At 46.8% G+C, this 11,878-nt stretch overlaps 1 protein-coding gene across 1 annotated transcript; it reads right to left on the minus strand.

The window, feature by feature from the left end:
* Positions 1-5,428: 5,428 nt before the first annotated feature.
* On the minus strand, positions 5,429-11,361 carry LOC104503095 (solute carrier family 2, facilitated glucose transporter member 3; the record flags this gene model as incomplete). Its single annotated transcript, XM_010151836.1, has 9 exons — positions 5,429-5,644; positions 6,160-6,363; positions 6,614-6,715; positions 7,157-7,261; positions 7,614-7,801; positions 8,893-9,055; positions 9,224-9,464; positions 9,756-9,916; positions 11,260-11,361. Coding segments are annotated over 9 exons (1,482 nt in total), but the record flags the coding sequence as incomplete, so codon positions are not given.
* Between the last annotated feature and the right edge of the window lie 517 nt (positions 11,362-11,878).

The raw sequence follows: 11,878 nt of genomic DNA on the forward strand, positions 1-11,878 counted from the left end.
TATATATTCTAGGAAACAAAACCATTTTCTTTCCTTGACTAAGCAAGCCTAATTTCCCTAAGTACCGTCTCTTCCCAGCAGCATACTATGAAGATAACTGTCTCTTGTTTGGTAACTCGCATTGTAAAGACAGAGCCAGGCTAAAGTGTAAGCATGACAGACCAGAGCCGTGTAACCCAGGTTTTCCAGTAAGCATCTCATTGTCTTCAAAGAGTCCTTCTCAAAGTGAAGAAAATCTTGGAACTGTGTCCTCGGTCTTGTCTGCAGAAAGCCTGAAAAATACAGTCAGAGGTGTGAATTTTCTGTGCAACTCAGCGTGTGTTTGATCTCCCTGCTGGCAGGACCTTTCTCGTTATGGGTACGTCAGGAGAAAAAGTTGAGTGAGTCACCTGCTGCTGCCACTCCATCGTGCCCCCACCACAGTAGCATCAGCAGCGTCCACACCATCCTTCCTCTCAAATGCAGCTGATGGCAGCGCAGTCCCCCACCAAACGAGGAAATGTCCCTCATTTGAGCGGCCCTCAAAGAAGAGCTTAGTAGCTTTGCTTGGACATAAGCACTGATTGGCTTCTCACCTGGGTACCTTCCCAAAGAAGCATCTCCATAGTCTCCCCAGCTGCTGAGATGTCAGGAATTTGCCTGGAGAAGAGAAGGCTCCGAGGAGACCTCATTGCAGCCTTCCAGTACCTGAAGGGGCTACAAGGGTGCTGGGAGAGGACTTTTTACAAGGGCCTGTAGTGACAGGACAAGGGGTAACGGGTACAAATTGAAAATGGGGAGGTTTAGATTGGATATCAGGAAGAAATTCTTCCCAGAGAGGGTGGGGAGGCACTGGGACAGGTTGCCGAGAGAAGCTGTGGATGCCCCATCCCTGGATGTCTTCAAGGCCAGGCTGGATGAGGCTTGGAGCAACCTGGTCTAGTGGAAGGTGTCCCTGCCCATGGCAGAGGGGTTGGAACTAGATGATCTTTAAGGTCCCTTCCAACCCAAACCATTCTGTGATTCTATGAACTTAAAAAGAGCACAAAGTCAGGTATCAAGATTTGTGCACAGGGCATGAAGCAGTCGTATCTACCTCCCATAAAATGTCGGGGTGTGGGGTTTTTCACATTTCTTCTCACAGAAATTAACTGCTTTTCATGTCTTGTACACAAATATGTCCATCAGAAATAACACATGCAAAAAGCAATAAATGTTGGCAGTGATGCTCCTTATCATTCTCCAGACCGTAATATGGCACTGAAACCTTTGATGTGGCTGTTGTCACTTGTGACCCTTGAGATCTTCTCTTGTCCACTCAGCAGTAGTTTTTCTCCTAGAAGTGGTTTCCAGAGATCTAGTTACTCATACGCATGACAGGGCCTTCTGATTCCACAGACAGGTCAAGAGTTTCCATGCCATTTAGGATTTTCCCGGTGGCAACACCTCTGCCAACCACTGCCCAGATGGGGAACGCACAGGAGCAGAGATGGAATCCAGAGTGGTCCTGACCTAGCATTTCTGCCAGTAGTGTGACACCTGAGAAGGTGCCAAGAAGCTCACAGGTTTTGTAACGTAGGCTGTTTGGCAAAGAGAGGGGAAGCCGTGAACGGAGGGTAGTTCCTCTGGGACTTACTCTCTGATTTTAAAGGTTCACTTCCTTCACTGTTGCATTCCCCTTTTGTGCTCCCCTGCTGCCTTCCCCCAACTTGGTCCAGGTGGGGATGGGATGCAGAGACTTGGAGTGTTCTGCTTCCTACCAGAGTATACTTAAGAGGTCATACAGGGATATTAGCAGGCAAAAAGCTCGCTGCATTGATGCCTTGATCTCACCCACTGCTCTGGGGCTAGCTTGATTTTCAGAGGCCTATCCAATGCTTTGAAGGTCTCAGCAGGGCCACTTGCACACAGCAAGCCAGAACAAAGCTCTGTGGGCAGTATCAAAACCATACCTGCCCAAGCTAGCCCTGCCACCCCTGTCAGCTGAATGACATTTTTGGGGGGGATTGTGGTGGCCATAAGTGCCTACATGCTCACTTGAATGTGATGAACAGTTTCAACTGAAAACAACGCATTTTCACACATTCAAACCATTTAATTGCAGACAGCTTTCCCTTTTCAATCTTCATTACAATTTCCAGAAATAAAATAACCACAGCAAAAAGACTCATTCCCTGACAAGTTTATCACAAAGAACTACACAACGCATTGATTTAGGGCTCAGTGAATCATGTGCTTTGGCCCTCTCAGTTCCCATTTTAACAAGAAAACAGAAGTTTGACCTAGATATACTTATGAATTTGGATGGCTGGGTTTGGGGGTTTTTTTTCAGCTCAGCCAGAGTCAAAAAAGTCATGCACACCTTAGCCCAGAGCACTGCCAGCTCTCAGGTGTTGCATAGCAAACTTTGCCCAGACATCAGCCAGGAACACACAGGAGCCAGTGATGCCAGGTTTCTAAAAAGCCTGTACTGGTTCTGTGTTGATGCTGAGCTTTTTTAGAATTTACATTACACCCTACTGTTTTCTGGTTGCTTTGTGCAGTTCGCTGCCTCTCGAGTTGTACTAACCCGATTCTTCTTGGGTACTTTGGGTTCTGCCATCTTTCCCTTCCTATCAATTCCTTCCATCCTGTTATTGATAAATGCTGGGAAAGGATTTTGGTGCAAGCTAAAGGATTTGGGCAAGCAAGAGCAAGAGAAAACTCCTAAGGAATAGTAGTAAGGGAATTTATTAAGGTGATACTCCTAGAGGCTGAGAGAAATGGCCATTTCCACTAAGATAAAACAGCAAATCCAGGATGCTGGGATAGGTTGCAGGTCACAAGTTTCAGACATTCCAGGATGTAGTCCCAGGTTGTGATAAAGGAGTAAGAAACAGAAAGCCTACAGGGTAAAGGTAAAATCCAAACCAGATACTTAGTTCTATAGCTTTTATTTTAAAAACAGGAAACAACCACATTAATAAGCATATAAAACCCATCCAAAATATTGACAATGCTGTCAACAGAAAAAGAAAACAAAAGATACCATGTGAGAAAGACCTATACATTTCAATCCAAGCCAACACACATCTCTGATGCAAAGTATGGAATACTCTTATGCACAGCTGTAGGGAGAATTTCCTAACATATAGATGCCCATATAGAAATATGATGTCTGGAAGTGCTGGAGGGCCAGAGGACACAAATCTGTGTAACCGAGTCAAAATATGAAAGTTGGGAAAAAAGTCATATGCAATACTTCTCAGAATAAATATCTGGCATGGAAGCCTGGTAGAAAGCGAGGGAAAATTGGATGTAATAGGCTTGCATTGGGCAAAGCTGGAGTTTTCAAATGAAGTCCAGAGTATTTCACAGCAGTAAATTTTACAGATCTTTGCAACTTTTTCTCATTAGGGAAGGAAAAAATGTCATCACTCTAAGTTGCTGAAAATACCAGATACACACCCCCAGAATATATGCCAATGAGAACTTCCTCTGACCTGCTCTGAAGCAGACGGTTGCCAAGAAAGCTTGGGCTATCCACACTACGATTGTGCTGTCATTCCTGTTGTCCTGAGCCTTTCTTCCTGTCACCCACCCTGGAATCTGTGGCCCTGCCTCTTCTAGGCTATCCAGCAATGAACTCCAGCGTCAAGTTCGCAGGTAGATCAAGTTTGATCAGGTCTGAAAACGCAGATGATCTTACAGCACAAGTTTAAACTGGACCTACCTTTAGCTTGTGTAGGTCTGGACAGACACAGACCCGCAGCCTCCCTCAGCAGAGCGCTGCAGCCAGTAACGCCGAACCCCCACGCCTTGACTGCGAGCATACCTACCGCACACGTTACCTGCTGCCTTCCCAAACTGTGCTGGCTGGGCAGCAAGGGCAGGTGCATACCTACTCTCAATCACCCAGCAGCGTGACAAACAGGGAGACCAGCATTTACTGATGTACAGTTACTGTCTTCCATACATCCCTTTTGGCAGAGGCAGTATAGAGCTGTACATGCTGCACGCTGACAAGCATGACAACACCATGCCCGTCTTCCAGAGAGGACACTTTGGGCACAAACATCTGGCCTACAACCACCCAGCAGACCTTTCACACTGCTACGCTACCAAGTTCCAGCAGCACTGGTCTCTAGTCCTACATCTCAACCTTTTAAGAACTTACTCATGCCATAACTGACCATGCTACACACCTTTGTCCAATATAGATAATCGCTAAGAAAATACAGCTTTGGAAAATAAATTTTTATCCTCACACACCTTTAAGTAACAATCTGCAAATTTCAGACTTCCTGACCTATTAGAATACAGCACAGAAGTAAAAACAAACACAAAAAAAAAACCCCAAAGTTAAGAGAAGGCAGGAAAAGTTACCTTCTGGTTTGCAGTCACCACCCTCAATCATCCCATACAATGCTTAACCATGACTGAAAACAAACTAAAAACACTCATTTACTGCAATACCACACTTTCCAATCAGCACTTAGGAACAACGTTTAAAATTGACACCTAAAAAAAAAAATCCCAAAAACCAGATTTTGGTGGACAGCCACACTCTTCCCACTAGTATGCCATTCTCTGCATTTCCCTCCAGAGTCTACAAATTATGTAAAGGTGATGTGCATAATTGGCTCTGTTCTACGTACCATCCAAAATGCCCACTCTCTTGTTCAGCACCACACTTCTCCTTTACAGTCTTATTGCACCGCAAGTCTACAGCATCTTTTGTTAATAGCTATTTCTCTTAAATATCTTCAATTTCTTTATCTGTACACTTTTGTACACCATTAAAAAAATAAATATTTACAAAGTGACATACAAATAAATAAACTTAAGTAAAAGTACGCTTTCCGTCTGTCCATACAAAAAAAAAATAAAAGAGCTGGAAAAAGTATGCATGTAACTTGGTCCCCTTTTTCCTGAGGCTGAAAAAAAAGTGCACACTGGATAGGGGAAAAAACCCAAAAACAAAAAAACAAGGAGATGGCTTTTTGGTAGGCGTGTTAAATTCCAGTGTAACACTGCACACACACACACACTAGACTCAAAGGGCTGGGGACTTGTTTAGTGGGTCACTTCAACTCACTACAAAAATAGTAATTAGATTCAAATACGTAACGGTCACTATGTGCATAAGTATGTTAAACCCCAAATAGCAATTATGGGCAAGAAAAAGCAAAACCGCTGCCAGCTCTTCCCTGTTCTCCTGATGTTTGGGAGAGGGAAGATGAGATTATTTTTGCAAGTGCCAGATGCCTTCCAGTACTTGAAAGTGGGATCACCCATATCAGGTTCGCCTAATGCCGGTAAGCCTGGCAAAATGGGGGAGGATGTGGGTGCAAAGAAGAAAATAGCAGCAACTGAGGGGAGTAAAAAATGTCCCAGTTCTCATCGTTTTCTTTGCTCATTCCTTTAATGACTCTTTAAGCATCTGAGTCGAAGGGGTGTGTCATGAATCTTAGGCAACTTCTTTGTCAGGTTGTATGCTGTTCAGCTCCACCATGGGGTTCTTCTCTACAGGTGATGTGGGGCTGGCTCCTGCTCGTCCTTCAAAGCCCCTGGAGATATCTTCAAAAGTCCTGCCCTTGGTCTCCGGCACTTTGAAGAATGTGAAGACAAAGAAGATGACCAGGAAAACAAGGAAGATGAGGAAGACATAGGACCCACATAGTTTCTGCAGGGAAGACAAAAACAGGCGGTTTTAATTTGAAAAGCTCATAAACCTAGATAGTCATTTGCTGTTGACAGGTCAAAATTCTAACACCTTTCTCCAACAGTGCCCTTTACTGACTTTTTCCTCAATATAGCATTTTTGAAAAAGAAATCAAGTTCCTGGGGGCTTCTGAAATGCTTTAGTGTTCGTGGGCATTACCGAAATTGAGGTCTTTAAAGGAAAAGCCCCATTGTGCTAATTAAGATAGCTCTTCCAACTACTTGTAAGGTACAAGCAGTTAAGACAACAGAATACAAAGTGAGCCACAACACTCTTAACCTTCAGTCAGAGCACCGAATCAGGGAACTCTGGAAGACTGACCAGCCCTCTGCTCAAAGCAGGGACAACTTCAGGGAGAGATCGGGTTGATAAGGGTCAGCCAGTCACGTTCTGAAGTCTCCAAGGATGGAGATTCAACAACCACTCTGGACACCGACTGCAACGCTGCTGCAGCACTCCCACAGCGCTCTGCAAACCAGGTTCTTACCTCTGCATAATCCCACCAAGAAATTAGAGGTCCAGTTGGAACAACCAGCCACTGCCATGGCTGCAGGCCGTGGGCCCTGGCTGAAGAGTTCGGCCACAATGAACCAGGGGATAGGGCCAGGGCCAATCTCAAAGAGAGCCACAAAGCCAAAAGTGGCAACAATGCTGATGTATCTGATCCACGCCACAAGGTCCTGCAAGGGAACAAAACGTGATCAGCTGCAATTTGAGGCAAACAAGACACAGCACACTGCCATCTCCAGTGTCCCAACTTTCTCAGCTGCACTGTGAACACTGTGGCAGTTTCCGCTGCTAGAAAGTTGAGTTCTCCATCACACACTCAGCTCTAGCCTCAGCCGTACCGGCATACAGGGCAGAACTGCAGGGTAAGGCAGGTGTATAACCTTATAGGCTGCTGGGGTCAGCCTGGACAAGAACACTCACCTTCAGAGCTAAAGCAATGGTCATAAGAACAGCACACACAGCCATGCCACCCAAACCAACTAAATGGAGGGTCCTGCGTCCTGCACGCTCCACCAGGAACAGCTGGAAACATGGTAGAAGGAGAAAAAAAAAAATCTATTACTTCATCAGCAAGAGCAGAAGAGACTCCCTTGCACAGTGTGCCCTGCACCTTTTATTTATCTGCCTGCAGCCCCTTCAGCAGTCATCTCCGTGAAGGTCACCAGGCTGCTCCATCCTCAGCATAGGTTCCTCCTCTCGGCTTCTTGCTACTGCTTTCTCTAGTCAGTCTTTTCCCCCCATGCATTGCACTCCTTTTCACCCTCCCTTACTTCTAAAGGGATAATACCTCTTTCTCCCCTCCTCTCTTCCCACAATGCTTTTAAGGCATTCTTTTCGTTGCTCTTTAAGGCCATTGCCTAGCCCAATGCTTTGGCACAGCCCAACCTCTTCCCTTCAGTCACATCTCCCAAAAAAGCCCAGGCAGGTAAGTTACTTCTCACCATAAGGCCCTGTTCCACTTACCGACACCACAGTGAAGACTGTGTTTACCACGCCAGCTCCAATAGTGGCATACACAGGTTGTGTGATACCAGCCCTTTCAAAAATCCCGGTAGAATAGTAGAATACCTGGGAAGAGAAACAAGAGTTGTCACGATTCCAGTGTTTGAGAGCATGTCCCTCATTCTCTGCCTAATGGCTTGCAGGCTCAATAGGGAGTTTTCCAAGAAGCACTCAACCTAAAATGGCATGCTTCCAGTCAAGGTGCAAGGCTGCAATGTCATGCCAGGGTGTATGGGGGGGAAAAAGTGAAAGCCCACATAACCTCCACCTTCCATCTTAGCAATCTCTGCGTTATTTCAAAACATCGACCTCTAGTCAAGGTGTAAAGAGGCTTCTGGAAGCACACTTCTCTCAACATCAGTGGCAAGTGCAAGTGTACTGAGAGAGACCCAGCGGATGGGACAGGAAGATAACTCACAGCATTGATGCCCGAGAGTTGCTGGGAAAGCTGCAGCATGATGGCAATGATAATGGCTTGGCGGTAGCTTGGAGAACGGAATAGTTCTGGCACAGTTGCTTTCTTTTCCTGGGACATTTTAGCACTCTCTTCTTTCATCTCCAGGATGTCTTGAGACACATCTTGTGTACCACGGAGCTTCTGGAGAACTGGAAGGAGGAATCAAAAAACACTAGGTATAATGCAGTAGGTTCCCCCTGCACCCCACTCTGCTATTTCATAGAATCACAGAATGGTGTGGGTTGGAAGGAACCTTAAAGATCACCTAGTTCCAACCCCCCTGCCATGGGCAGGGACACCTTCCACTAGACCAGGTTGCTCCAAGCCTCATCCAGCCTGGCCTTGAACACTTCCAGGGATGGGGCATCCACAGCTTCTCTGGGCAACCTGTCCCAGTGCCTCTCCACCCTCTCTGGGAAGGATTTCTTCCTGATATCTAATCTAAACCACCCTGTTTTCAATTTGTACCCGTTACCCCTTGTCCTGTCACTACAGGCTCTTGTAAAAAGTCCTCTCCCAGCCCCCTTGTAGCCCCTTCAGATACTGGAAAGCTGCAATGAGGTCTCCTCCGAGCCTCCTCTTCTCCAGGCTGAACAAGCCCAATTCTTGCAGCCTTTCATCATAGCAGAGGGGCTCCAGCCCTCTGATCATCTTCGTGGCCTCCTCTGGACTCGCTCCAAGTGGTCAATATCCTTCTGATATTGGGGATTCCACAGCTGGACGCAGTATTTCAGTGAGGGCACACTGGAAAGACTGGATCACCTGCCAGTCAGTGCCTGAGCCTGCCGCATAGGAAAGGCAGCCTCTACGTGCAGCCTTCGCACATCTATTCAGAGGTCTGGGTGGCTTGATGAGCATGGAAACTAAGCCCAGGTCTTGTTCATGTGGCTTGGTCTCCACACTCACCATGTATCCTTAATTCTCTTCAGACACTTGCCAGAGCTTACTCCAGTCCCTCTACAGGAGGAGAGGGAAGCACCCTCCAAACAGCTGTTAAATGTCAGCCTATTTCCTGCCTTTCAGGAGGAGCTGACAGACCTGCAGCAGCTGGCCCTGCTACATCCCACCAGGCCAGGTGCCACTCCTCACATCTTAATTCCATCTCACATCTTCGTTGGGTGCCCTCTGGGAGTCACCCTGATGCACCACCGGCTCCAGAGTCAGTCCTGGCTTCCCACTCAGGTTCAGTGCAGGCTGAGAGCCAGAATATAGCCCTGCTCCTTCAGAGATGGGTTCGTACCTGCTTGTGCTCTTTCTTCCTCCATCTTGTTGATCAGTAGGAAACGAGGGCTCTCAGGGCAGAAAAGAAGAGCCACACACTGCAGGATTGCTGGGAGGACTGTGAACCCCAAAAGCAGCGGCCAAAGTGCTTCAGTCCCCATTATTGCTTCCAGGCCAAAGATCTACAAAAGGATTTAGAGAGTAATTAGAGAGAGAGGAATACCCATTCCTCATCCCCAGACCAGTGTATGACAGGACCACATACCACACCTGACAACAAGCGTGGCCCACCTCACCCTCCCCCAGCCCCTCTTTCCCCTGAGGGCAGGATCAGGTTATGTCAAGCCTACCTGGGCCACCAGGATGCCCACAACAATGCCCAGCTGGTTGAGGGTGCCAAAGGCTCCACGGAGGCTGGTGGGCGAGACCTCACTGATGTACATGGGCACAAAGCCAGTGCAGAGACCACAGAAGAGACCAATAATGAAGCGGCCAATAATCAGCATCTCCACTGCCTTTGCCATCTTAGAGAAGGCCATGAGAGTGCCACCAACAAAGGCCAAGATGTTCACCAGTATCATGGAATTCCTCCTGCCAGGGTAAAGATGTCAAGACTGAACTTAAACTGGCAATACAGTGGAAAAATCGTTGGGAGAGGGGTAAACCTACACATGACCTATCTCAGGGATGGGAGTAGAACAAAGTATTTTCCATTCAGCTCCTGCCTTGGCCTGCAACCCTTTCTTTCTGCAGTCCACACATTCTGGCTTCCTGCCCCACCTCATCCTCCTCCCTTCCTCTAACCTCTGCTCTCTTCCCCCCAACATTCCACTGTAGAAGGGAAAAATTCTCTAATGTCTTGGATCCCTCTTCCCAACTTACCTGCCAAATCGGTTGACGAACAGACTGACAGAGAAGGAGCCGATCATACCTCCCACTGAGAAGATGGCCACAGAAAGTGACCACAGAGAGGTGAGAAGCTCTGGGGAGACAACCTCCCCACTTCGTTCTGACAGGGTTCTGTTGAAGAACCTCTGGATGATCTGTAAGAGAAACCAGGTGGGGACAGATTTACAATCCAGTGGCAGGCATTTTGCACTGGGGAGAGGGGAGATAACTTCTGAGGTCTTCCTTCTGTTGTCATGGAGGCAAGCAGCAAGGACAGACCCTAAACATTCAGTAGTCAGCAACTAGTCGTACAAGGGGAAGATGAGGGTGTAGAAACTTCCACCGAGAAGTGCAGCAGACATGTAGCAGTATGACGAGGGCGATTACTTCACTGAACATGAGGGGGTGGGCCAGCATTTATTAAGGAAAACTGGGTTATTTTCTGAATGTTTCTGATGTGAGTCACCACTGGTATTTGGGAGGGGGTGTGAGGCAGTTGGGAGAGAGGGAGCAAGTAAACATGACCAGAGAATGAAAGGGACAATTTCTAGCAAAATACCAGATTTCCAGCAGCAGGGACAGGCTTTCTGGGTTGGAAATAGTTTGAGAGACAGAAAGTTTCACTGAGGTAAGCTTGAAAAACTGCAGCATTATGTAAAAGAATCTTTCTTGCACCATGGGGATGTGACAGGGTTGTGTTGCTATTTGAGGCATGCTTTTGATAAAGAGGGAAATTCTGCAAGGCCTGAGGGGGACATGGCCTCAGAATGTCTGCCCCCAGCAGATGGCAGTAGGATATTAGCTGGGGACGACCCCTGCCTGCCCCACCCCCCCCCCAAAGTGATGTGACATCTATTCCGGGAGAGAGGGTGGATGTGGTACTGGTGACTCACAGTTCCTGAGAGAGAGGAAACATCTCAGTTACAAGAAAACCACATTTCTTGTTTTCTTCATCTCTTTTCTCTCTTAGCCTACAGTCATGAGATGACTTGGTCAGAGTGCCCCAATCACAACCCTTTTACAAGCACTGAATCTACACTTAACACAAGAAATGAATAAGCAAGTAAAAAAGAAGCCTGAGATGGTCCCTGAGGTAAACTACAGAAACTGTAATCCCTACCAACCCTCAACTGTTTTCTGCATGCTGCTCTCTACATTCCTTCTGCCACAGCTGGTTTATTCTGACTCAAAACTGAAGTGGCTCACATTCCTCCATGCACCAGATATAAACATACCAGGAAATGGCAGATGGAACCCTCCTGAACCATATGCACTTCTACTTAAGAGAATCAACCTCTCTGCTTGCTCTCACCTCCCCAAAATTTAGCCCTTCCTTTCCACTGTTGTAGTTAAGGGGGTATTTTGAATGTCCTCTTGATTTCATAAACCAGAACCAACTCCTTAGCTGCTTGGGAGAGAGCTCCTCTCCTTTCGAGAGCTTTTGTTTTCCTATCAGCCCCTCACTCATACAATTTCCCCTACTCATTCTCCCCCTCACCTTCTCAGGAGCATTGATGACACCAGTGTTGTACCCAAACTGGAGAGATCCAATGGCAGCAATGGAAACAGCATAGATAAGGGGTGCTGTGATTTTCTGTGGAAAGAGAGAAAACAATCATTTAGTTAAATTTGGTTATTCATGCTTTCTACACAACTTCAGTTTCTCTTCAGCATAAACCACAGCTGCAGCTCATAGGTGCCATGTAAAAGCATGCCCAGGGCAAGGAACAGGCTTTTATCCAGCAAGGTTTGGCACCAGTAACAGAGACCCTGGAAAGGGAGGCACAACTGTACAGCAGGAAGAAGTTCGGTGACTAGAAATAGAAGGGCCTGTCAGGACCTCCCCTTTATTATCTCCTGACCTTCATCAACTATTCTCAGCTCATTAGTAATGAATACACTGGCTGCATTAGTGGCTGTTATTTTGGGTTGATCTGCTTTACAGAAAAGCTTTTGCTGATCTCTGGCACGTCATCAAACAAGGGTCTAACTCTTCCCTGTGCCAACTGAAGAGTTCCCATAAACTGAGTCTCAGATCTGCCCATGCATGAACTGTTAGGAGCCAGTCACTCCTAACAGTGAAAACACACACTCCTCAGCAACAGGCGCACTTTTCC

This window comes from Eurypyga helias, unplaced genomic scaffold, assembly GCF_000690775.1.
Source record: "Eurypyga helias isolate BGI_N326 unplaced genomic scaffold, ASM69077v1 scaffold15485, whole genome shotgun sequence".
Taxonomy (NCBI): Eukaryota; Metazoa; Chordata; class Aves; order Eurypygiformes; family Eurypygidae; genus Eurypyga; species Eurypyga helias.